This window comes from Martes martes (assembly GCF_963455335.1).
Source record: "Martes martes genome assembly, chromosome: 6".
NCBI lineage: Eukaryota > Metazoa > Chordata > Mammalia > Carnivora > Mustelidae > Martes > Martes martes.
The window spans coordinates 110870304-110894611 of NC_137893.1; the positions used below are offsets into that span (position 1 = coordinate 110870304).

Below are 24308 nucleotides of genomic sequence, written 5' to 3' on the forward strand. Positions count from 1 at the left end.
CAACCATCACAGCTGCTTCACAAATTATTGACAGGGATAATACTCCATGTCCTGGGTGGCACAGGAATGCGGTTCCGATCATTCAGCAACGCACCGTATGGAGACCGCTGTGCGCAGAGCTGTTGGTGAAAGGATGGGAGTGGGACTTCAAGAGAAACTGAGAGCGGCTCTGTACTCGGGAGTGTATCATCTTCAGAAAACTGGAAGTAGATCAGCATGGGACTGATCCCAGTCAGAATCACGAGAGCAGAGCAAACACAGCTCACTCATCAAAAGTCCTGGCAAGTACTGGGAAGCCTGAAAGAGGGAAATGGAGCAGGAGTCACGGCGACCAAGGCCCCCCGCATTCTCCTGCTGTAAACGGGAGTCACCCAGATCCAGGTATAAACCAGTAGAGTGTGAGCGAGAAAGCCAGAAGCACGATCCAAGTGGTAAAGATCTGTGCTCATCTGTAATCACGGGAGGTGACCAAAAAACCTCCAGTATGTTTTGCTGTGGCACCGGCTAAAGCTGTTAGAACAATGATTTGAAAGGGGAATACCACTTAATTTCAAAGACGTGCTCCAATTAGCCCTGGTCCATTAGTAGAACACATTAGAAATGGGTTTTCATTCTTTCTACTCAGCTTTTCAACTTGACGTTTGCAGGAAAAACTGATAAAACTTGGAGGGAATCGTTGAACATGTGTGAATTTATCTATGAAACTAAATGTAATGATGTAAGATGAAAGAACAAATGTATCTTTCAGTAAGTAGATTTGGTGTTAAAACTCTGCTTAGAACCATAATGCTTACAACCTCTCATGCACTTTTCTGTAAAATTTATAGGAGGCGTGAAGTCAATTATTACCAACATAAGCAGCATAGAAAGATTTACTATACCTCAATTCAATTCATTTTTAGAAATATTTATTGAACTCTGCCTTGTGACAGGCCCTGAGGGGAGAGATGTAGGGAATACAAAGGTGGGTCAGAGTGTCCCCACTTGCCTGCATTCCCACAGCATGGGGTGAACAGGGCCCTGGGTTACAGGGTTCAGAATAAGGAGAGGGCACTTCTATCTGGGGCATAGGGCGTAAACAGAGTGGTTTCACTGTCTAATTAACATTTCAGTTACACCTAAAAACGTACATGGGCAGCTGAGTCAGAGAAATGGAGAAGGAAGCCATCTAAGGGCAGAGTGTCACAAAAGAAAACAAGCAGGCTGAGAAGTGCAGAGACTAACTGGAAATGACCAGGGAGTCCAGCATGACTCGAACACAGGCTTTGAGGAAGACACAAGGGAGACATAGAACTACCAGATAAACAGTTTATGATTTGGTACTTCCTCTCCTTGCTAGTGGAAATTCATTGAAGATCTTTAAATGAAGAAGTGATGATCAAGTTGTATTTTGAAAAGACCAATATGGCAGGGTGTGCACCCTGGGACCACTGCCATTCCCCAGGCCTTTGACATTGTGTCTGACACTCTTGTCACCATGACTGTGGGAACCCTATTGGAGTTCTAGGGTGGAATCCGAGGGAACAAAGAACGATGCCAGCACAGCCAACATACCAGGAGTACCTTGTTGGGGATCACTGGTAAGGGAAGAAAAGACAACATGGAAAGGCAAATCAGGAGACACCTGATAATCCAAGCAGCAGCTAATGATCTGAGCTGGGATGTTGGAGGTGAGCTTAGAAGAGTCAAATACAAGAGACTTTAAAAGGGAGGAGGTAGAAGGCCCCCCGGTGGCTCAGTCAGTTGGGAGTCTGCTTTAAGCTCAAGTCATGATCCCAGAGTCCCAGAACCAAGTCCCGAGTCAGGTTTCCTGTTCATGGGGAGTTTGCTTCTCCCTCTCCCCTTCACCTTGCTTGTGCACTCTCTCTCTCTCTCAAGTAAATTTTTTTTTAAGATTTTATTTTTATTTATTTGACAGAGATCATGAGTAGGCAGAGAGGCAGGCAGAGAGAGAGGGGGAAACAGGCTCCCTGTTGAGCAGAGAGTCTGATGCGGGGCTCGATCCCAGGACCCTGGGATCATGACCTGAGCTGAAGGCAGAGGCTTCAACCCACTGAGCCACCCAGGTGCCCCTCAAATAAAATCTTTTTAAATAAAAGGAGGTGGAAGAAAGAACAGGTCCTACTGGAGAGTGGAAATGATGGAAGAAGATCACCAAGGCTTTGAGCCACAGTGATTGGAGCAATGAGAATCTGGACATTTACAGGAACTCAGAAATCAAAACGTGAGTCAGGCTCAAAGCTTGCATAGTCACAAAAGATCTGCCTCCCCTCACAAGAGAGAACGGAACCCCCACCCCATCTCCTTCTGCAGTTCTTGCCTCTAGGTCTTTATACATCCCTTAGCACGTAACTGATGATGGGCCAAGCCCTCTCTACTGTGTCACTTTTTGTGTTCAGTGCATGGACTTGACATACAGCAGGTGCCCCTTCAATTTTATGTTCTCTGCTCTATAAAGTGAATATTACACTTAATAGCCAACATTCTCAAAGTTCCAATGCCCCTCTCCCATACTGTTAAATCTTTCTGGACCAGTCATGTAGCATCTCCATTGTTTATGAATATGATCTAGCTACAAACTCATTGTTTTGGCAATCAATTTTTAAAAAATTATTTTAATTAGAAGTTCACAGGCTTCAAGCAAGATAGAAGAAAAGGATAACTGAGCAGTGACTGAACAAGGAGCATAATGAGGAGCATTGGCTAGTTTCTCTGGCTGCAGAAAAACTTCTGGAAACCACCTGATAGAGCTAAGTTGACAAACACCTGTGAGAAGTGGAAAAGTTCGCCTCTTACATCAGGACACCTGGAATATTTCACTTCCTTGACACATGAAAGTCGTCATTCAACATGCTCATGAAATGCTTTAAAAGTAATAATATTTGGAAATGTTTCTCTGTTCTCACTTGGAGTTCTTTTTGTTACCCAGCAGATTTTAAAAATAAGAACTTAAGCTGAAGTTCAGAGAAAATTTTTTAGAGTTGACATTAAGTATATAATATTTAATTAATCAGTTTCTCTCTAAGGGTTAAAGTGCATCTAGTGAAACAATATGCATTGCTGTGTTGGCGGCAAAACAGACCCACAAACTCAGACTACAAGAAGTCTGGCAGTTTCTCCAAGGATTAAATATAGTTACCACATGACCCAGAAATTCCACTCCTCAGTGTTCTACTCAAGAGAAAAAAAAACATGTGTCCACACGAAAACCTGTAGAAAAATGTTCTCAGCACCATTATTCATAATGGTCCCAAAGTGGAAACAACCCGAATGTCCAAGAGCAGATGAAAGAATGAAGAAATGCTGGTTTGTCCATACTACTGAACATTAGTCAGCAAGAAGAAAGAATGAAGTACCGGTACACGCTACAGCCTAGGTAAGCCTTGAAACATGCTGAAGGAAGCCATTCCCTGAAAAAAACCCACACTGTATGATTCTATTTATAGGAAATTTTCAGACCAGGCAAGTCAAGACAGAAAGTGGCCTAGTGGTTGCTGAGGGCTGAGGGGGCTGCGGGGAAATGCTGAGTGACTACAAGTGGACACAGAGGTTCTTTTCTGGGGGGGTGATGAAAAGGTTTTAAAATTGTGGTGATGGGGGCGCCTGGGTGGCTCAATGGGTTAAGCCTCTGCCTTCGGCTCAGGTCGTGATCTCAGGGTCTTGGGATCGAGCCCCGCATCTGGCTCTCTGCTTGGCGGGGAGCTGCTTCCCCCTCTCCCCTCACCTGCCTCTCTGCCTACTTGTGATCTCTGTCTGTCAAATAAACAAAATCTTTAAAAAAATAAAATAAAATTGTGGCGATGGTTGTATAATTCTATACATATGCTTTAAAAATCAATGAATTGTATGCTTTAAATGGTTGACTCATACGTATATGAAATACATCTCAGTAAAGCTGTGTTTTGTTTGGTTTTGGTTTTGGTTTTTTTTTTACCACACTGAAATATTTCCTTCAGTATGAAATAAGAGCACAAGGGGTCCTCATGCTTTTTAAAAATACTTAAAAAATTTTTAAAAAGCAGATTGTATTCACAAATGACATTCTTATTTCACTGTCTCGAACTTGAGAAGGCATTCGTGGATAAATGAATAAATGATTGGAGGGACACCCAGAAAAACCCTGAGAAGACACTTCAGAGGTTCTACAGAAAAGGAATACTCACAGGAAGCCCCCTGGGTCCTCGGGGTCCCACCTCTCCTGGAGGCCCCTGTTGGCCCTGTTATGAGGAAGGCAGGGAAAGAAAAAAATTAACATTCCCTAATTCTTTGCTGAGTGATTACAGCAGGTGAAAACATAAAGAAAGGTAGCTCATGTCATCTTACCGGTTTGCCGGAATTCCCCAGCTGACCAGTCTTCCCAGGAGCACCTGTGTTACCCTAAAGGTAAAATGCAACATCCGAAGTAATTCAGACAGCAAGTAAGCAAAAGCCGCAACCTGTCTTACCCAGGCTGGGCATTTCTTACACCTGAATAGCATTAATTTCCCAGTTTCACACTGAGAATTTGGGAGGACATAGAATCTCTTGCTTGGGGGATACATTAAAGTTCTTTAGATCAGGATACTGTTCTGTTGTTCCCAGAAGTATAGTAAAGGTATCCAAAAAGTGTTCAAAAATGAAGGTCAAATGTCAATACATGAAGGTCTTTACCCAGACAGGAAGACAAGAAGGTTTTCTTTCCTCACAATATTAATTATACGTGTCTTTCCTTTACCATTTCTGTCTCCAATAAACTTCTTGGAGCTCTTTTCCCTGGCACTGACTCTATTAAAATTAAAAAGGATCCTGTGAACATGAGGACCAGGAGGAAGGGCTGTTGAGGGGACCCTGCCAGCAAGCTCCAGAGAAAGCACATGTCTGGGGGCCCAGCCCCACCATCCATCTCTCACGGTCCACTTGGAAGGAAGCATCCCTGCTCAAGACGCTGTGGGCCCCAGGCTTGGAGACTGTAGCCATATAACCTGGTAGTGACCGAATTCTACGTTACTCACATGTCATCCCTTTTATTTAAAGTAAAGCTATATCTTATCCCTTCAATGTTTCCTTCACCTGTTGTTTTTAATTTCTGCACTATAAGCACTGGTTGATCAGTTTGAGAATAAAATGTCTATCATCCTTTTAGTTTAAGCAAAATCACGTTAGTAATATTCACTGACATCATTTCTATAGCTTAACTGTAATTTCTTTATTTTAAGTGGTAAAGAGCAATAACACTGTCTCTGTTTAATACTGGCGAAGGATGACACTTCCAGGAAGGAAGTCTAATCAGCAACACTTTGTCAAAGTATTCTTTCTGCGGCTAGGAAAGAGATTAGCATTCGAGGCCTTAAAAGAGCCTTTTCAAAAAATTTCTCCTTAGGGGCGCCTGGGTGGCTCAGTGGGTTAAAGCCGCTGCCTTCGGCTCAGGTCATGATCCCAGCGTCCTGGGATCGAGCCCCGCATCGGGCTCTCTGCTCAGCAGGGAGCCTGCTTCCTCCCTTCTCTCTCTGCCTGCCTCTCTGCCTACTTGTGATCTGTCTGTCAAATAAATAAATAAAATCTTTAAAAAAAAAAAAAAAAAAAAAAAAAAAATTTCTCCTTAGAGTCGAATATAAAATAAAAGGCAGGTTGGAAATACTAAAAATGATAAATAAAACATATTAGTGAAAAAAGAAATACAGAAAAGTACTAGTTAAAAATTTTTCATCTTTTACCTTTTCACCAGCAACACCCTTTGCACCAGGAATCCCAGGTACACCCTGAAAGAGGGCACACAGAAAGTGGGCTGAATCACATCAGCGGAGAATCCGTGAGATGCCTTGCCCCCAGCACACTGCCCAGGGGCTGAGGGAATCATGACAACACCAAAGCTTTAGTGTGAGAGAGATTCTTCCTAGTTCCCAAATTCTGAACAGTTCTAGAACTACCCACAGTTTAGAAGGAATTACACTTCACTCTGTCTGGCTTGTTAAGCCTGAACACCCTTAGGCAAATCCTATCTCTAAACTAAAGTTATTTTTCAAGCATGAATTTCCAAATCATAATCTGTCAAGGGGAGCTTGAATAACAAAACAAAGACCTATTGAAACGTTAACCCTGAAGTAGAAAAGTGGAATGGCAGGAGAATGCTGCCTTGAACTAAAATCTGGTACTACTGGGAGTCCTAATGTTCTATAACTGATTATTTTTAAAATGTCAGATAATAAATTGAGGCCAGTCCTCAAATTACCAAGTATCTCTTTATTACCTTGAAACATTTGTCTCCAAGAATACATCTGTATAATCCACGTTACCCTCTAGCCACATCAAGACAGGGAAACACCAATTTGAATAATTCAAAATAGCACGCAATCGGAAAAATGGTATCTGATACCTCACATCGTTCAGGGAGCATACTCTCAAGCCCCTTATGGCTCAACTCTGCTGACAAGAACTTCAAAACTGGTGAAAAGGAGGAGGGAGTATGCGCTCCTGGCCCACAGCTCAGAGTTAGTAAAAAGATAAGAAAGATTGAGTGAACTAAAGAGAGGAGAAGAATGCAAAATACAAATTAAAGCTTAGAATAGTTACTAGAGGAAGAGTTCCTTATTCAGGAAAAAAATATAAAACATAAAACTATAAAAAATGTAAAACGTAAGTCATGATGTATCTTCCTGGAACTTAGCAAATTATTTGTTTCTCTCTAAAATTCATATTTTCCAAATACTCAGCTAAATCAGTAAACATTTAAAGACCCAAATACTCACAGGTAAGCCCTGCAATCCTGCATCACCAGGAGGCCCAGGCTTCCCGGGTTCACCCTGAGAAAAGAAGTTTTTATTGCATCATTGAACCTGTGCGAATTGCTCTAAGTCTTTCAAATAAAGAAAGGACACAGGGCTTCTGTGTAGAAGGATTCTCCCTACAGGTGACCTTATGCACACTTTTATGATAGGATCCAGTTCAGGGCAGGGGGCGGGTGGTGCTACAGGATAGGGAGGATGGACTTAGGACGTAAATTAAATCAAAATACACAATCTCCTTCAGCTGCTTTCATCGACAGGGCAATTCTACTGAGTTCCTAAAACCAAGTAAACATACTATTCTAAAAGTATTTCTGAGGTGACACTTGATGAAAAAACAGAGGAAAAAAGCCAAAACCAGCTGAGTAAATCTCCCAGTCATGTAGTAATGGACATGCCGGGCTCGGTTTGCCAGGGTTACAAAAGCTACCTTTGTCCCGGGCATTCCAGGGATCCCGTCACGGCCATCCACACCTGGCAAGCCCTGGAAAGACACAAAGAAACACATTGTGTCTTCGAAACAGTCACATTCTTCCTCAATTATTTTCTAAAGTTTTATTACAAGTTAATAATCACTTGGAAAACTGTGGTTGATGACCACGGCTCAGGACCTACCATGTCTCCTTTGGTTCCAGGGAGGCCAGGAATTCCTCTAGAACCTTGAGGCCCCTTGCAGGGTAGGGGGGAAGGGAGAGACAAGACATGCTCATTCATCACGACACTTCGGCCACATCAAAGAGGTAAGCATAATCAGCAGAGGACACCGAAAAGCACGATGTTTATAGTGATTAACACTAATCTGAACTCACTCTATCTCCCTTGGGGCCTATTTCTCCTGGAGGTCCTCTCTGTCCTTGGTCACCCTGTATGAAAATAAAATGAAGAGCAAAAGTTACTTATTGATAGACTTTGGAAACTAGAGAACACCATCCATATTACCTTATGACTCCTCTTTCATTCCAGGGCTTTGCTCTGTCATGGATGCCTAGCTCAAGAAATCATTTATAAAAATTACATTGTCTTAAAATTTTATGTTGCCATAGGGATGATAGAGACTTACATGTCTTTTGATTTCATTTTCAATGTGTAAAGCTTCTGTGCCCTTTTGATGTATAGGTATAATAAAATTAAGATCCATACTGTAGGTAATCTTAACATCAGTAACTATGTCTACATTATCAGCTAAACTCATTGACTATCATGTGGGTTGAGGTTTGGGTCAGTTGCCAATCTTTTTTCCATATTATTTCATTCTCCCGGCAATAATAATGGTTTCTGTCAAAATTATCAGGCTAATGTTGATTTATGCTATAGGTGGTAATAGATGAGAGGATGTGTCTTCCTTAAAATATAGCTTTTGTGGAACTGCAGAACTACTCTAAAACCTCAAATGGCTCCCTGTTGCTACCAGATCAGTTCAAACTGCTCACATTGGCATAAAACACTCTCTACAATGTGATCGCACTTTATCTATTCAATTTCATCTTCTCAACAGAAACTTTCCAAGCTAGGCAATAACAATCCCTAAGACAACACACACCCCGTTGCCACCAATTACTCCCATCACAGAGTATCACCTGTAGTCCGCTGCCTTTCCCACCCAGAATGGTTTTCCATTTCAGCCTGCCTCTAGGATCCTCCTCTTACCGGCAGTACCTCTACCACATACTCCAGTGTTGGATCTTTTAACGTATGACAGAGTTATATTCTGTCTTCCCCACTGGGCCATAGGATCTTGACAACTGAAAATTCTATCGTCTTTATACCTTTTCTACTTTTTCTGTAATAAAGGTGGTTATTATATGGGTGGCTTTTTTATTTCTAGAAAAGGTGTGAGGCAGCCTATAATAATGACACATGTACATACAGCAGTCCAAATATAGAGATCAAAAATCATAGAAAAGGAGCAGGATAGAATTACCCAAGAACCTGAAACGAGACAGTTACTGTGACTCTAAACATCCTGGTAGCTATAACAAAAGGAAAACACAGCAAACATAAAAACTTAACAATTTGACTTCACCTACTTGAAAAACAAAAACCCTCATCAAGTCAAAAGAACATTGCTCTTTAGTCAAGGAAGTGATGCTTATCTTAACTAAAATTTGTTTAAATAAATATAGAAACTATTGCCCATTTTCCGCTGTATTCACATGTAAAAGACACACACACACACACACACATACACACACACACACACACACAGAGCAAATACTCTATCACTGGTCATTCATGGCTAAATAACCTATCATTGGGTCTGGTAAAAGGAAAACTACTTACAGGTGCACCAGGAAGACCCTGAGGCCCAGGTTCTCCATCTAAGCCCCGAGCACCCTGCAAAAAAAACAGCATAAAGAAATGAAATTGCAATCAGTCATTAAAGGGCACATCAGTCTTCCCATAGAACTTTAATAGCCAGATTAAGAAGAAGGTTTTGTGCCTGGAATATATTCTGTATACATCAGTGTATTATTATACATCATATATAACATATATATCAGTGTATATATTATACCAGGGAGTATTCCATTGGACACCTCAGATATGAAAACACTAGTTTACGTCTCCTCATCCCACCAAGAGTACCGACGGCCAATCTTTCCTACCACTCTGGATATTTTAAGTTCACACTGTAGCCATTTTTGATGGATGACATGAACTAAAAACACCGGTCCCTATTAAGGGAAGTTGGCAAACCTATGGGAGGAGGTTGGGTAGTTACCCTCCAGGGTTCTCAGGATTCCTGTGCTTTTTCATGAATGGTGAAGACCAAGGAGCCACCCAAAGAATAGAGCAGTTGCCATGGACTGTGCTGCAGCCACAGCTGTGGGTGGGATTCCGTGACACTGGATTTCTGCCAGGATCCACAATCTGAGGTCCGGTCATGTGATTTAGAAGAACGAATCGTAATAAGGATTTGAGTACCCCCCATTCCATCCTTGATAGACATTAGGTTCTGTTTATATAAAAATAATCCATCTATTTTCTTAACAACAGATTTGTCCTACCAAGGGATGGAAACTAGAGTTTTATAAATCTAATTATCTTGAAATCAGTTGTGACTTGGCTATACTGTAAATATCACCTCCTTATTTAATGATAAGAATCAAGATGTGATTTTTAAAACAAAAGTGTGGGGGCTTTTTTTTGGTGCTTTCTACATATACTACCTGACAAAATACAACCCCCTTCTTCAAATCTTTTTCTCATCTGCTAAGTGAATGAGAAGGCAGAAGGGTGACTGAAGTCAACAGGCCATTTCCTAATGAATAGGGTTGAGACAAGGAGATGATAAAATAAATGGAAAACAGTCAAAAGAGTACTGGATGGATGTCAGGCCAAGAAAACCAGGCGGACAGCATCTGTAGTAAGATTTAAGAATTAGAAAACCTTTGATAGAAGGTTCAGAAAAGGTAGAATCAAAGAAAGAACACCACTGAAGCAGAAGCACCACAGAGCCTTGAAATTCTTTGATCCCTAAAAACTAGAACAGAGCAGAAAGCATTTTACATTCACCAGGGAAGAAGAGGTTTGGAATACTCGAAAAAGACCTTGAATTCATCATCCACCCTGCGTTGTGAGCGAGGAGCCCGGCCTTTGCATTACAGAAACGGCTGTGATGCACTCACTCTCTCTTATTGCTGTTCAGCATGAGCTCAGACCCAAAATGCTGTTACTAGGCAACCACTCCAGGGGTCTGAGTTCATGAGAAGAGCTTGCTTTTTTTTTTTTTTTTTTGTTATTGAAAGCAATTTGACAGAACTCAAAGGAAATGAGAAATTTTGAAAAATGCCAAGTAAAAAAATACCTCAAATAAAGAGCATATCAAGAACAGTCATTGGTTTCAAAGTGTGAGGTCACATACTTTAGATGATTTAAACCCAGAAAAAGCAAAGGCCTAGGTATCAGCAACTTCAAAATAAATGGGGTTTATTACTTAATAACAGAAGAGATAAACACAAAATATTACTTAAGGTAATATGAATATAGAAATATGAAAATTTTTTTTAAAAACAGTGTTTTTAGAAAAGAAATATTCTAGAGGAAATGGAAGAGTAAAACGGGCAGAATGAGAATACCTAGAAGGGACAACAAGGCTGAAAAAAAATGAAGTTGAAGGAATCTGTCACAAAATAATTCCTTCCATTTCCAAAAATGTTTATTTCTTTTAGAAAAATTTAAATTTATTTATTGAGCACCTACAATGTGCAAGTTATTCCCTCTTAGCTGTTAATAAAAGTCTCTGTGTTTCTGTGCGAAATGACACAAATTAGCCATAGAGGTTCTAAAGAGGAAGAGACAAGGGTCAGAAGTGGTGGTGGACAAAGTGCTTTTATTGTTTTTCCTGGAACCCACAAACTGGCTTTCCTAATATACTAAGTGGCAACCATTTTCTTAAAATCCAATAGAGAAGCTGGGCACACCCCTACACACACACACACAGTGAGAAAAACATTTCTGAGCACAGCAGGAACATTCAGGTTTGCACTGTTTTCATTTTCACTCAGCCAAGCATTTCCCATTCTTCACCCTCCACCAATGGGAACACGTCATCCTTCTAGGCCTGGCCTCCTTCTAATGCCACCTCCTTCATGAACCCTCCCAGTTCCCTGACCAAGAGTAGTCACTCCTTCGTCTTCACTCCCTCACCACTTGCCCTCAAATTTATGTGTCTCTTTTATATACAGTAAAAGAGTTAGCTATCTACTCATTTGTTTCTCCCAATAAATAACAAATCTGAAGTCCTTATTCCTCTTTGAATGTCCCCACCATCTCACAGTGCCTTGCTGTGGAAATGGCAGGAGAATCTGGTTTTTGAGACTGGGCTAAGGACAGGTTGGAAGTGCAGGGAGTATTCTTGTTGGGGACAGAGCTCAGCGATCAGCCCGGAGGGAAAGCCACGGATAGCCCTAGTGTCCTTGGGGAGATCTTGCCTTCTCTTGCCTCTCCCTTTCCATCTTCTCCTGTCTTTGCTTTGATTTCCAGTATTAACTATTAATAATGACAAAGATATAAAAAGGTAACATCCCTGTTTATTCCTATCTACCAAGATAATTTAAAATATATAGTATATAAGTATCACACATACTACTCACTTCTGTCATCTATGTTTATAACAGAAATGTGAAAACCTAACCAAGTATCTACAAAGCAAGTAAGAAATTAAAAAATGATGTTGCTGAAAATAAGATATTTTTAAATGGGAAAAATTTTAAATATTTATACATTTTGATATCCTATCATCATCATCTTACTTTTTCTCCTTTGGCCCCAACTATGCCAGTGATGCCTCTTAATCCCTGGGCTCCCTGGGGGGGGTGGGGGGGGGGAAAGAACAGTGAATTATTTTAGTTGAAGCACACACTTATTTATCTTATCACAAAAGTTGCTCCAAAGGTTACATTAAGAAATAGTAACATTATGTAAACGCATGCTTCTAGTTTAGAAAGAAAAAAAAATCCAAGGAGAATTCTTCTGATGGTAAACACTCTTCTGAAACTCTGAAGACATACACAAACCTAGAGGGGAAGCAATTACTGACGACAAAAAAGTAAACATCATTATCATAATAAAACCACAATCATGTATTTTGACTTCCTTTTTAACTCAGGTACAGAATACACTGCCATTTCTACTTCCTTCATGATTTGTAACTTAGTTACATGTAAGATGATGGTGATTTTAAACCTTAGAGTTCATTTCTCCCCACCAATGTATGCCGTCAAAGGCAATTCAATTTCCAGGGTCCACAAAAGCTTATGACTGTAAATGGAGCTGAAATCTCTACTGACCACTAGGAGTCATTACACCACCTGTATGGCACTCTACATTCCCATCTGGGCCAGCAGGAATCCATCTCACCCCATCTCAGGCATGGGAGTGGGTAAGCCTAAAAATAAGGATGTGAGTGTGATTTCTAGAATCTTCTTCAATACCGAAGCAGCAGGGCTCCAGGAGTGGATCTTGTATTAAGAGTGAGCCTACGTGTTCTCCTGGGAGCAGCAGCAGGTGGATGCCCCTTCAGGAAGGTAGAGCAGCCGCTTCTGAGCAATTTGCTAACAGTGTGCTATGACTGACTTCAGATCAAGTAGCTCTAGGCCGGTCATTCTCTTGTGTTCTCCCTTGGAGTAAGTGGGGCAATTCTCTGGCCAACCCTGCCTGCATCCAGGTAAGTCACAAATTCTGGGTAGATCAGTTAGGACTGACCTGAATGTGTAAGATCATCCAGCTTAGGATAACCACTTGGGATATAAAATGTGGCCATATCAGATTAAAACTGCTCTTTCTGAAGATAATTCTACAAAAAGAATTCCAAAAATATTTGGGCCAATGGCAGTGACATGAGAATGCCATGTATTATCTCTTAAGGTGACTACTTTGAAGGACAAAGCTTGTGTACAAATGTTTCCAAAAGCATATAGCTTAAAAAAAAATCTGTGCATTGCTTTATAGATGCACATTTAAAAGTAAACATTTGTGAAGTTTATAGAAACATTTTGGCAAGCCTACTGCCAAACACCAGAAAGTCAGCAAGCATAAACAATAGCCCCCGGTAGACCACTTGAGCCATGCAGAACCCAACAGATATCCTTAATCCATGAAAACATATTTAAATGCTGCTTGCAAAATCCTGTTCTGAGGATTTGGGGGGATGGCTTAAAAATAATTTAAGTCCCCACCAAATTTTCATCAGGTCAAAAAAAATGCATATGTCGCTCATACTATTTCTATCTCTCTCCTACCAAATACAGTCCTTCTCTTTATTGTCTCCTTTCAAAGGCTCAGAGAAGACAAGCTTCTGAAATAAACACCTTGTATTCCTCTAGTTTTCCTTAAAGTTCTCATGTGGCTTAATAGCAGTGGCCATTTCTTACAGATGCTCAAATTCATTTCCTTTAGCTGTAATTTCTTTAAGCATATGGGGTAAGTACTAATCTACACAGCTCCCTGAACTCTTTCGTAAAAGGCCAGTTGTTTGGGGGAAGAGCAGAGCAGGGCAAGGAAGGGTGGCCCTGTTTGTCCTCCCTAACCTGAGTGTGTCCTTTACCTAGCAAAGACCTTAGCTAGCTATAGTGTTCAATGAATATTCAGAAATTATTATTTCCGTAATTGTTAACTACTCATCTTGACAAGAAAAAAAGTGTGGCAATTCTACTTTTGTATACAAAAGTAATGTAAATTTTGATGTAGCAAACACTTTAAATTGAAGTATGCCAATGCCCCAAATTACCTCGTTGTGCATATAATTGCAGCAATCTGCCAAAGCACAAGGGACTAACTTTTTATTAAAAGACCTGATTACAAGCAATTAAGAATGTTCTAATTATAATGATTACATGCCGGCATAAGATACATTAAATCCAGTGGTTGATGTACCTTCTGCATATTCAGGGTACATGAAATTTTCTATATCATGTGAAAGTACCATAGAATGTAAAAGACATATATCAACCTCTTGTGTTCAATATTTGCTTTCAGATTGCCTAGCCCTAAAATCTAGTAAATGAACATATGTAATTATAGGTAAAATTTTTCTGTTAAAATGGTGCTTGATTAGACAATGTGGATTCTTCCTATTTTGAAAAAATGGTAATCTCCCAATGCTGGCTGGTGGGAAAATATGTTAATGTAATACTATTAATCCAAATGCTAAACAGAAAATATTCCGTTAGTTGTGAAAAAAGAATATTTGCATATCCAAGTTAAATATTTTTAAAAAATACTTTACTGGAGGTCCCTGAGCTCCAACTTCTCCTTGTTCCCCTTGGTCACCTTCTTCACCCTAATAAACAACAGAAAAGCACGCCAAGTGTTATTGCAGCAAATGAGCATAGATAGATAACTCAGCACATCTGAAATTGACTTGGCATCCCCTGAGTTATGTGACCATACTTTCTTAAATTAGTTTATATGAGTAATCCATATTCATTGTAGGACATTCAGAAAATACAGAGAAGTATACAAATAAGTCACTCAAATCCCACCTTTCAACTATAAATACCAATAACATCTTAGATACTTCTCTATAAAGGGGTGAATGGAGAGGAAAGGACAGAGAGAGAACATATATATATTCACGTTCCCAGTGTGTGTGTGTGTGTGGAGGGGGGTGTTACTAGGAAAATACGATCATCGTATGCAGACTTTTCCATCAACTACAATATTATTTATTTGTGATGTTCATTTTTTACTTTTCTTATTATAATTTTTCTACTATATATAATTTTTTAAAAAGCATTTAAATCAGTCTTTCTTTTTATGGCTTATACCTTTGATGTCTCCCACAGAAAAGCTTTCTTCACCTCCTAAATATATAAATATTCATCTGTATTTTTCTTCTATAATTCTATAGTTAAACTTTTTACATAGAAATCTTTAATTGATTTTAATGTAAAATATAAAGTAGAAATCTATCATTTTGGAGGTGGGTGGGGTGATAGGGTAACAGGGTGATGGGCATAAAGGAGGGCATGTGATGGGATGAGCACTGGGTGTTATATGCAAGCGATGAATTATTGAATTCTCCATCTGAAACAAATGATGTACTATATGTTGGCTAGCTGAATTTAAATTTTAAAAAAGAAATCTGTCATGTTCTTTTTTTCTGGTAATTGCTCACCTTCTCTAATATCATTTATTGAATACAAGATTCTCTCCACATAGGCTGGAAAATCCTTCTTTAACATATAGTAAATTATTAATATACTTTTTTCTAGATTTCCTACTCTGCTCTTCTGATCTGTTGTATGAATTTGTCAATATCACATTTTAATTATTGAAATTTTATAATACACTTTAATTTCAGATAGAATTCCTTTACCTTTGTTTTTCTTTTATGATTACTCTTATTTTTCAGTTTTTCCTAAATATTTGCTCTTCCAGATGAACTTTAGAATTATCTGGAAGATCTTCACAGAAAAACTACTTGCTTTATATTAAGACCGCACTAAACTAAAAGATTAATATGGAGAGAACTAGAATCCTTACAATACCGAGTCTATCTTGGAACTCAGTGTATCTCCCTATTTAATCAAATCTTTGTCTTTCCTTCAATAAAGCTTTGTTCTTTTCCTCATATTAGTTTTAAATATTTAAGTTTGTGCTAAGGCATCTTGACTATTTGGTGGTGATTGCCAATGGAATCTTCTTCCGTGTTGTTTTCTAGCTAATTATTGTTTGACTTTTTGATATTAATTTTATAACTTCTGATATACTTTAAAATGTTAGTATATTCTTTTTTTTTTTAAAGATTTTATTTATTTATTTGACAGAGAAAGAGAGATCACAAGTAGGCAGAGAGAGAGGAGGAAGCAGGCTCCCTGCTGAGCAGAGAGCCCAATGCGGGGCTTGATCCCAGGACCCTGAGATCATGACCTGAGCCGAAGGCAGTGGCTTAATCCACTGAGCCACCCAGGCACACCAAAATGTTAGTATATTCTTAAAAGAAATCCAACTGCTGTTTCTTACAGCAAGATCACTTGACTGGCTCTGAAAAAAAAGTTATTATTCCCTCTGACAAGTTTTTTTTTTTACAGAAATATACTGCCCTACATGTCCTGTAGTAATGAATATCTTAAATTGTAAAATCAATCATGAGAAAAATTCTTCATTTTTAATATTATGTGCATAATATTAGATAAAAATCTATTCCTGTTGTTTCTTTATTACATATTTCAGTTCGCCCATGTTCTTGTTCTATAGATTGTACCTTATAGAGCTTGTCTCACTCACACACACACACACACACACAGAAATGCAGAAAACTAAATGACAATATTAATATAGAAACATAGAAACTTTGGGCATAAATGCAAAGAACTAGGTTATGCCTAAGTCATTTATACTTGACTTTTGAATCAATTATACATAGTGGTTTCAGTCTCATAATTTTATTCAGATTATATTCCATAATAATATATGATTGACAGCGAGGAGAGGTAGTCCCAGTGGGAAAGCCAGTGAATTAGCTATTTCAAGGAATGGATAAGCAACACATGTGTGTAATTAAATGCTACCTGTATGTCTCTGCCTAACTATCAAAACAACAGTGACTGATATGTGCACAGTAAGCTTTCATTAACAAGGTTTGGGGTATTTTCCTACAGATTCCAAGATAAACCCTGGAGTAATATAGATGATTTAACTATCTCACCAGCAGATGAGTAGCACACAACTAATCAATCAATAACCACAACATAATGACAAATTTAGGAACAGCAATTTATTATCATTTTACTGAAAGATTGTTGACTATCATTCCTTTATTTACAAATTTTAAAATCTTTGTTAACTAATTTGTAGAGTAAATTCAAGGCAGAATTGTGAACCCACTTTCAGTTTACAGTTCAGTGCATCGACTACCCTTTTAAGGTTCATTTTTCAATGAGCTATTGTCATCCTTTCCTCCCAAGTAAATTTTCTTTTTTTTTTTTTTAAGATTTTATTTATTTATCTGACAGACAGAGATCACAAGCAGGCAGAGAAGCAGGCAGAGAGAGAAGGGGAAGCAGGCTCCCTGCTGAGTAGACAGCCCGAAAACACAGGGCTCAATCCCAGGACCCTGAGATCATGACCTGAGCAGAAGGCAGAGGCTTAACCCACTGAACCACCCAGGCGCCCCCAAGTAAATTTTCAAAGACACCACTGAAAGGTGTGAGTGACACAGCATGTGAAATAAATTAAAGGAGTTTTCAACAATGACTAATAAAATTTTGGCCAATTTTCTCACACACCAAAACTTCTTCACTAAAATCAAGCCAAATTTGAGAGTCTGGATAACTAACTTGTAGAGGTGTCAATAATAATTGGTTTCTTGAGGAGAGGGGGAAAATATTCTAATTGACAGCTCTATCCCCAAATGGGGTTGTAAAAGTTCCCCTAAAGAAAAGGGTCACTAAAAGAAGGAGGAAGGGAGCATGGCATCAAAAAATAATAGAAGTCTGCCAAATCTGTTTGACTACACGCATTACCTCATGAATATCTTTCGGTATAATGTAATATCCTTACACACCTTTTTCAGTGGTTAGATAATATTCTAATATATGGTCATGTCATACTTAATTTGGCCAGTCTCCTGTGGTTGGACATATTTTTTTTCACTTTGTTCTCCCAGCACTTAGAATAAACTCTGGCACACAGCAGGTACTTAAAAAATATTTGTTGAATTTTTTCAATTATGAATTTCAAGATTGAATGGAGGAATGAACATGCAGAAAAGTCTCTGAAGTACTCAACTTTTTTCTACTTTCTCCAATTTGACAGTAAGAACCCAGGTGTTACAGTCCAGATAAATAAAATGCCTTAATTACTCAGGGCCCAAGTAGTAAAAGACCAGAAATAAACGTCCAAACTGTAACAGGGTAGGGAAAATTGGCTTACTTATCCTGATTATCTCAGATTGTTCAACAGACTGATTTTAGCTAAAGTTCAAGGATATCAATGCCTGACAATATAATAAATTGCCTCTCCAGTTCTTAGCTTCCAAAGAAAAAGACAAATTTTCCACCCAATAAAGGTCTAGAAGGACATCATCAACAAAGTCTAGAAAACCCACATTAATAAGAACAGTTTGACTTTGTAAAATATCACAGAATTAACAGACAACACTTCTGTTAAGGAAGTCAAATTCTTAGACACTTAAAGCCAATTTGCACCAGTGGATTTTTAAAAGAGCAAGTCAGTAATCATACTTTAAGTTTCTGCCTTGGTTTTTCTGCAAGACACGCCAGCCTCAATGCAAGTTGTGCTACAGATTCCATATTTCTATCCCAACAACTATTTAAGTCTATCATTCACTTCCAGATTACCCAAAATCTAAATTCTATTGAAATGGAGTCAGAAACAGACAAATTATTTCAGAACTAAGATGAGAAGCTATCAGCTTTCAACCTCCTGTTTGCTAGTGTCAGGGACACTTGTCATAAAATTTTACACGTGTCATAAAATTTTGTTTAGTGGAGTGGAAAAGCTAGCTGAATGATGTTTTGACTATCAAAGGCATCAAGGAAAAAAATGTGACTGATTTCAAAAGGAAAACAAGGGGCAGCAACACAGGAAAGAATGAAATGTCTGATGTATTATTGTTTTTTGTAATTGAACAACATGAGAATATTGTGCTTAGTCAGGATATTGATGCATCTACTGAAAACCTGTCAATCATCATTAGAAAAGGAAGGAAAAAATATCATGCTTTCTTATTCCTTATAATTTGTTGTAATAAAAGCAATCACTACTTCCTAAACACAACTTACCCATTACATACTCATTTTCCTTACCTTGTGACCTTGTCTTCCAGGTTCACCAATTTCTCCTTTAGCCCCTTTATGACCCTAAAAATGCATAATTAACAATAAATAAATAAATTAAAAAATAATTCTATTGGGTTTGTCACAGAAAGTGGTCAGGAGGTTCATAAAGTGATTTGCTTCCCTAAACCTGTGTCAGTGTGCTACAAAAAAAAAAAGTTATGTCACGAAGAAAATGACTGCCTTCAACAACCTTAACAGTGCCATGTGCATTACACGACTAGTGTATATGGTAAATACTAGCTTTAGTTAATAGAAAAACACTGTTCTAGAATAACAAAGCTTCATTACCTGGTTCACCAACATGATTTATCACCAGCTGATCCCTAGATCCCTCTATCCCAGACTTCCTCTCACAGTTGGGTCAAAAGCATTAAGTCTTCTCCAGCATCAGTAACTTTCTTCTCGAAGGTGACAGTCCTGACTGAGCTTAGCTGGCTGTTCCCTGCTCTCTCTGTGCTGCTCCAAAAACCCTTCTGCCTCCTCTATACCCACCTCCTTCCTGGAGATGGAAGAAGGGCTGGTATGAGAAGGGGAGCTCCCCGGATGCACAACTTCCACCTCTTGTACACAATTATAAGTGCAAAGGGAAAGCCATAAAGGGCAGTCCATGAAAGCTGCATCGTACGAGAAGAAATCCCTGTATCTTCTTGTCAGGCTGCCTGTTCTAAGCATATGTGTGCTTTGGGTGGTAACATGAGGCAAACGGGAAATGAACATTCTAAAATTAAGTCTATCAGAGCTTTCACCCTCGGAGACTTTCTTGTTCTGAGAGTGTAGGTCTTGGAGAAAAATAAGACACCAATCCAGGACAAAATCTTCTGCAGTTGTGGGAACCCACTAAAACTCACCTTAGAGAAAACCATAATTGGAAAACCAGTGCCCTGGTGCCTTTCAGATCATAGCAGAATTCCTCTGGCCTGGAATTTTCAAAATCACTTCAGACTCATAGACTAGAGAGAAAAAGTCACTTAACCCCAACAGTTGGCGGTTTTTTAATGGGAAATTTTGAAGTAATTATGACACAGAGTGAGAGAAAAACATTTTGTGGAAGTCTCTTTTCTTGGCTACTTTGCACTGTTTTCCCAATTTTTTAACTAAAATAGATGCAAATACATTGTGTGTATAATTGCTCCCCAATCTTCCCCATAGGAAACAAACTTCAGAACCTTAATTTGGTGTTACAGCATCTCTCGAGCCAGTACATTTTACTGGTATTTCCTCCCTGAACAACGAAAGCACTGTATAATCAAACATCCACATCTCCATGTACCTGCCAGGAGAGCCAGCTGAAGTTATAGGACTGTAGAAGGACCACAGACTAAGCCGAAGAATAAACAAACACAGACTTGCCTAAACTTCCAAAATGGGGTCTTGCACCAGAAAGGCCAGTACTTACAGGAAAGGATCTATTTTTTTCCTATGGGTAATACTCTTGAATATAAAATACTGAAATTATTCTCTTACCCTCATGCCTGGTAAGCCTGGATATCCTGAGCGACCTGGTGGACAGGAATTGGGACACTGCGAAAGAGAGCAAGAGAGGTAGAGAGCATAAATTAGAGCCTCCCTTTATGACAAAATGGTACTGCTGTAGGGACTGCAGCTTCAGAATCCCAGTATAAATATATTCATTAAATAAGTCTGAATACCCCTTCTTTTCAATATTTCATTTTTAAACTCAGAAATATTCCTAGCTTACAGAAAAGTACAGAGAATAGAACAAGCTTTCCCCATGTGTTCACCATCCAGATTAAATAAGTTAATATTTTGCCATATTTATTTCAGATTTATTAAAGAAATAAAATGTTTCCAGACCTCGTACACCAAATGTTTCCAACCTAGTGTACCACAACCTGATCCTTTTCTCTTCCCCCACCACCAGAACAGCTCTATCCTGAGGTCCACAAACCCTTGTCAAATTGACCAAAATTGCATTTAGTACAGTTTACCAACATCATGTGAATATTAGTCTATAAGTAAAACAAGTCTCAGAGGGAGTCATTTGACTTCTAGCTTCTGAAATTGGGGTGCTATGGTGAAAACGATGCTTTAGTCATAAAGTAAAAAAGACTATGGAGAAACAAAAACATTTCCATAATGAAAACCACGTACAGTCTAAGTGTATACAAACCACCAGCCCGCTAGGGCTCTGGATTGCTCTGCTATCCAAGTAGAGTAAAACACAGAAATACAACATATTCCAGCAAGACAATTTTAAAGAGAACTCATCTGAAGATTACATGGCCTTCGACTTAAGCTGTATTTTGTTCAAAGGTAAACATCTTACCAAGGGATCTCCTTCATGAAAGCCAATTGTTCCCTAAAGTAAAGAAAACATTAAAGTTAAGAATATAGTTAAATACGCTACTCAAACCCACTAATAACAAAAAGTCCATTGGACAAAAATATAACAAAAATATAATAAATAAACAAATAGCAACATATAATATGCTAATATTCTAAAAACTTTGACTCATGGGAATATTCCTTTTTCAGCTCAGGTTGGGATCTTCAGGATTATGAGATGAGCCCTGCCTTGGGCTCTGCTCAGCGGGTAGTCTACTTGAGGATTTCTCTCCCTCTCCCTTTGCCCCTGCCCCAGATCACATGCTTTCTCTCTCTCTCAAATAAATAAACACATCTTTTAAAAAACTGAGAAGAAATAAAATATGAATTATCTCCTATTTAAGCTCCTATTTTTTAAATTGCTTACTGTGTAAATCCTTTGTAAAAATTCGTTCATTTGAAACTCTCCCTTCTATACATCCAAGTGTTAAGCATTTGAGAAATCACAAATGCCAAAAAGCTTCAAACATATGAGTAAGCCATTCCCTGAAAAAACCACCTTTTAAATTATTGTTATTCCGCTACTTTTTTGGCCTAAAAAGTCCCATGGTCTGAATGGGTGAAAAAATTGATAGCCATTTTGGAATCTTAGAATGATTACTTGATTAACAAGTACTTGCATTTTGGGTTCTTAGGTTTCTTTAATCCTAACTCTCAGACACAGGAAAATTCAGGCTGCAAATAACTTACACTGGGTCCCGGAGGGCCAGGGGGCCCAGGCGGTCCTCTTCTTCCAGGGTCACCCTAAGTTATTTGAAAATTGTGACACAGTGGTTATACACATGTCAAAACACAGTGCATAAAACTGGTGAGGCATGAGAGACTATTACGAGAAACCCCCACAGAGCTCAGCCATGCGTAGACCTGCCACGAAAATCGATGGGTGGCCCATAATCCAATTAGCTCCACAAAACTAGAAGAATAAAGGACCTCCAGTCTCACCAAAGCAATAAACAAGACAGAAAGAGATTTGGGGCAAAAAAAAAAAAAATCCAATTCTTCTCTATAGGATCAACACTTTATCCTGAAAACAAACTGGAAACACAACATATTTTTCTAGTTGATTTACAGAGGAACTAGAACAGACAATACTGCCAGTGCCATCGAGATAATGGTAGCAAAAGAAGGCTTGCACCTGGAGCTGTGGAATGGAAGGCTAATCTGTGCAATGCCAGACTGCCTGGTACTGTCTACCCACAGCTGTCACTTGGCCTGTCGCATACCCTCTTGCAAATGGGATAAAAGATCAAATATGGCTAAATTCAAATGAAAACAGATTTCAATTTGTCTTAACATCCAGAATTTACTCCTTGCATACCTTTTCCTTCTTATTATTCTGCCTTAAGAAGTCAAAAGCATCTTACAATTAATTTAACCTTACAGCCATTTCTATTTATTCATCTGTTCAGTGAATAATTTTACCAAATAGTAAGACATACAGAGAAGCAAGAATAAGTATAGAACACGGGTCCCCTATTCTCAATGCGTTTGACAATTATCTATCCTCCACATAACGTCACTACTTCTCAACAGTCTTGAAATATTTATTGGATAGTAACATCAAGAACTTATTACCAGCAATTTCTCCTACAGAGTTCAGCTCTTTATTACTTAATGTTAAGTTCTGTTGGTTCAATTATAATTTAATGATCCTAACATAAATAAACGTGGCAATAATTTTTGGCTGTTCACTTTTCATTTCATGCAGTGAGACTAATACAAAAGACACTGGACCTTCATTCCGGCTGAGAGTCTATTAGATGGAGGAGACACACTTTTGATTGATCGCTAATTCTGGAAGTTGGGAAGAAAAGTTTAGCTGGTAACTTTGGGAAAAAAAATTAAAATCACTCTACAGAAATGAGGTAGCATTATTATCCCCGGTTCCTGTCAATATTATGAACTGGAATGAAATGAATGGAAATGAACTGGAATGAAATTCATCATTTTTTGGATTTGCAGGAGAAAGCATACAGTTAGGGCAATTTGCCTTCCAGAGTAATGTCTTCTACTAAATCAGCAAATGTCTATCAAAATGCACTGCAGTACTCACAACTGGTCCAACACGGCCAAGCTCTCCAGGGAGTCCTGCTGCCCCAGGAGGACCCTGTATATACACATGCAATGGAATATTACTTAACCATAAAAAAGAATGGGATCTTGCCATTTGCAACAAAACAGATGGACCTAGAGGGTATTATGCTAAGTGAAATAAGTCAGACAGAGAAAAACAAATACCATATGATTTTACTTATTTGTGGAATCTAAAAAACAAAGCAAACAAAGAAGCAAACAAACAACAAAAAACCAAACTCTTAAATACAGAGAACAAACTGGTGGTTGTCAGAGGGGAGGTGGGTGAGGGTATAAGGTACAGAATTCCATGATAAAAAAGTAAGTCACAGAGACGAAAAGTATAGCATAGAGAACATAGTCAATAAGATGGTAATAACACTGTTTGGTGACAAATGATGACCACACTTATTGTGGTGGGTGTGGGTGATGTATAGAATTGTTGAATCACTATATTTGGACACCTGAAATTAATAAAACACTGTATGCTAATTATACTTCAGTGTTTAAAAAAGTATAATTCTAAATAAGTAAAGAAAGAACATGGTGACTTATGGATGTTTTTACAATCTATCATAAATGATATCAAATTTGATAAGTAACTGATTTAGTTAGGAGTATGTATCTGTCCTAGCTTTGGTTTCCAATGACACAATAATTCATCTGACCAACTTTTAATTACATAAAATGGAACAGAAATTTCTAAAATGAATAAAATTTTTTGTTTAGCAGAACAGAGGTGTGTCATAGTAGCCAGCTATGGTCATGTATGTAGGACACTATAAATACCACTGGGTAGTGTCCGTTGGAGAGTTAAGTT

General features: G+C 38.6%; 1 protein-coding gene across 1 annotated transcript in view; it reads right to left on the reverse strand.

The window, feature by feature from the left end:
* Nucleotides 1-24308, reverse strand: part of COL9A1 (collagen type IX alpha 1 chain) — a gene marked incomplete at both ends in the record, with an annotated part of 62966 nt that overhangs the window by 29012 nt on the left and 9646 nt on the right. Inside the window, 15 exons of the mRNA XM_080806534.1 lie at nucleotides 4164-4217; nucleotides 4324-4377; nucleotides 5694-5738; nucleotides 6726-6779; nucleotides 7192-7245; nucleotides 7377-7430; nucleotides 7571-7624; nucleotides 9042-9095; nucleotides 12017-12070; nucleotides 14491-14544; nucleotides 19037-19090; nucleotides 20534-20590; nucleotides 21357-21389; nucleotides 22106-22159; nucleotides 23469-23522. Of these exons, the coding sequence (XP_080662660.1) occupies nucleotides 4164-4217; nucleotides 4324-4377; nucleotides 5694-5738; nucleotides 6726-6779; nucleotides 7192-7245; nucleotides 7377-7430; nucleotides 7571-7624; nucleotides 9042-9095; nucleotides 12017-12070; nucleotides 14491-14544; nucleotides 19037-19090; nucleotides 20534-20590; nucleotides 21357-21389; nucleotides 22106-22159; nucleotides 23469-23522 (783 nt within the window). The remainder of the gene's footprint in view (nucleotides 1-4163; nucleotides 4218-4323; nucleotides 4378-5693; nucleotides 5739-6725; nucleotides 6780-7191; nucleotides 7246-7376; nucleotides 7431-7570; nucleotides 7625-9041; nucleotides 9096-12016; nucleotides 12071-14490; nucleotides 14545-19036; nucleotides 19091-20533; nucleotides 20591-21356; nucleotides 21390-22105; nucleotides 22160-23468; nucleotides 23523-24308) is intronic.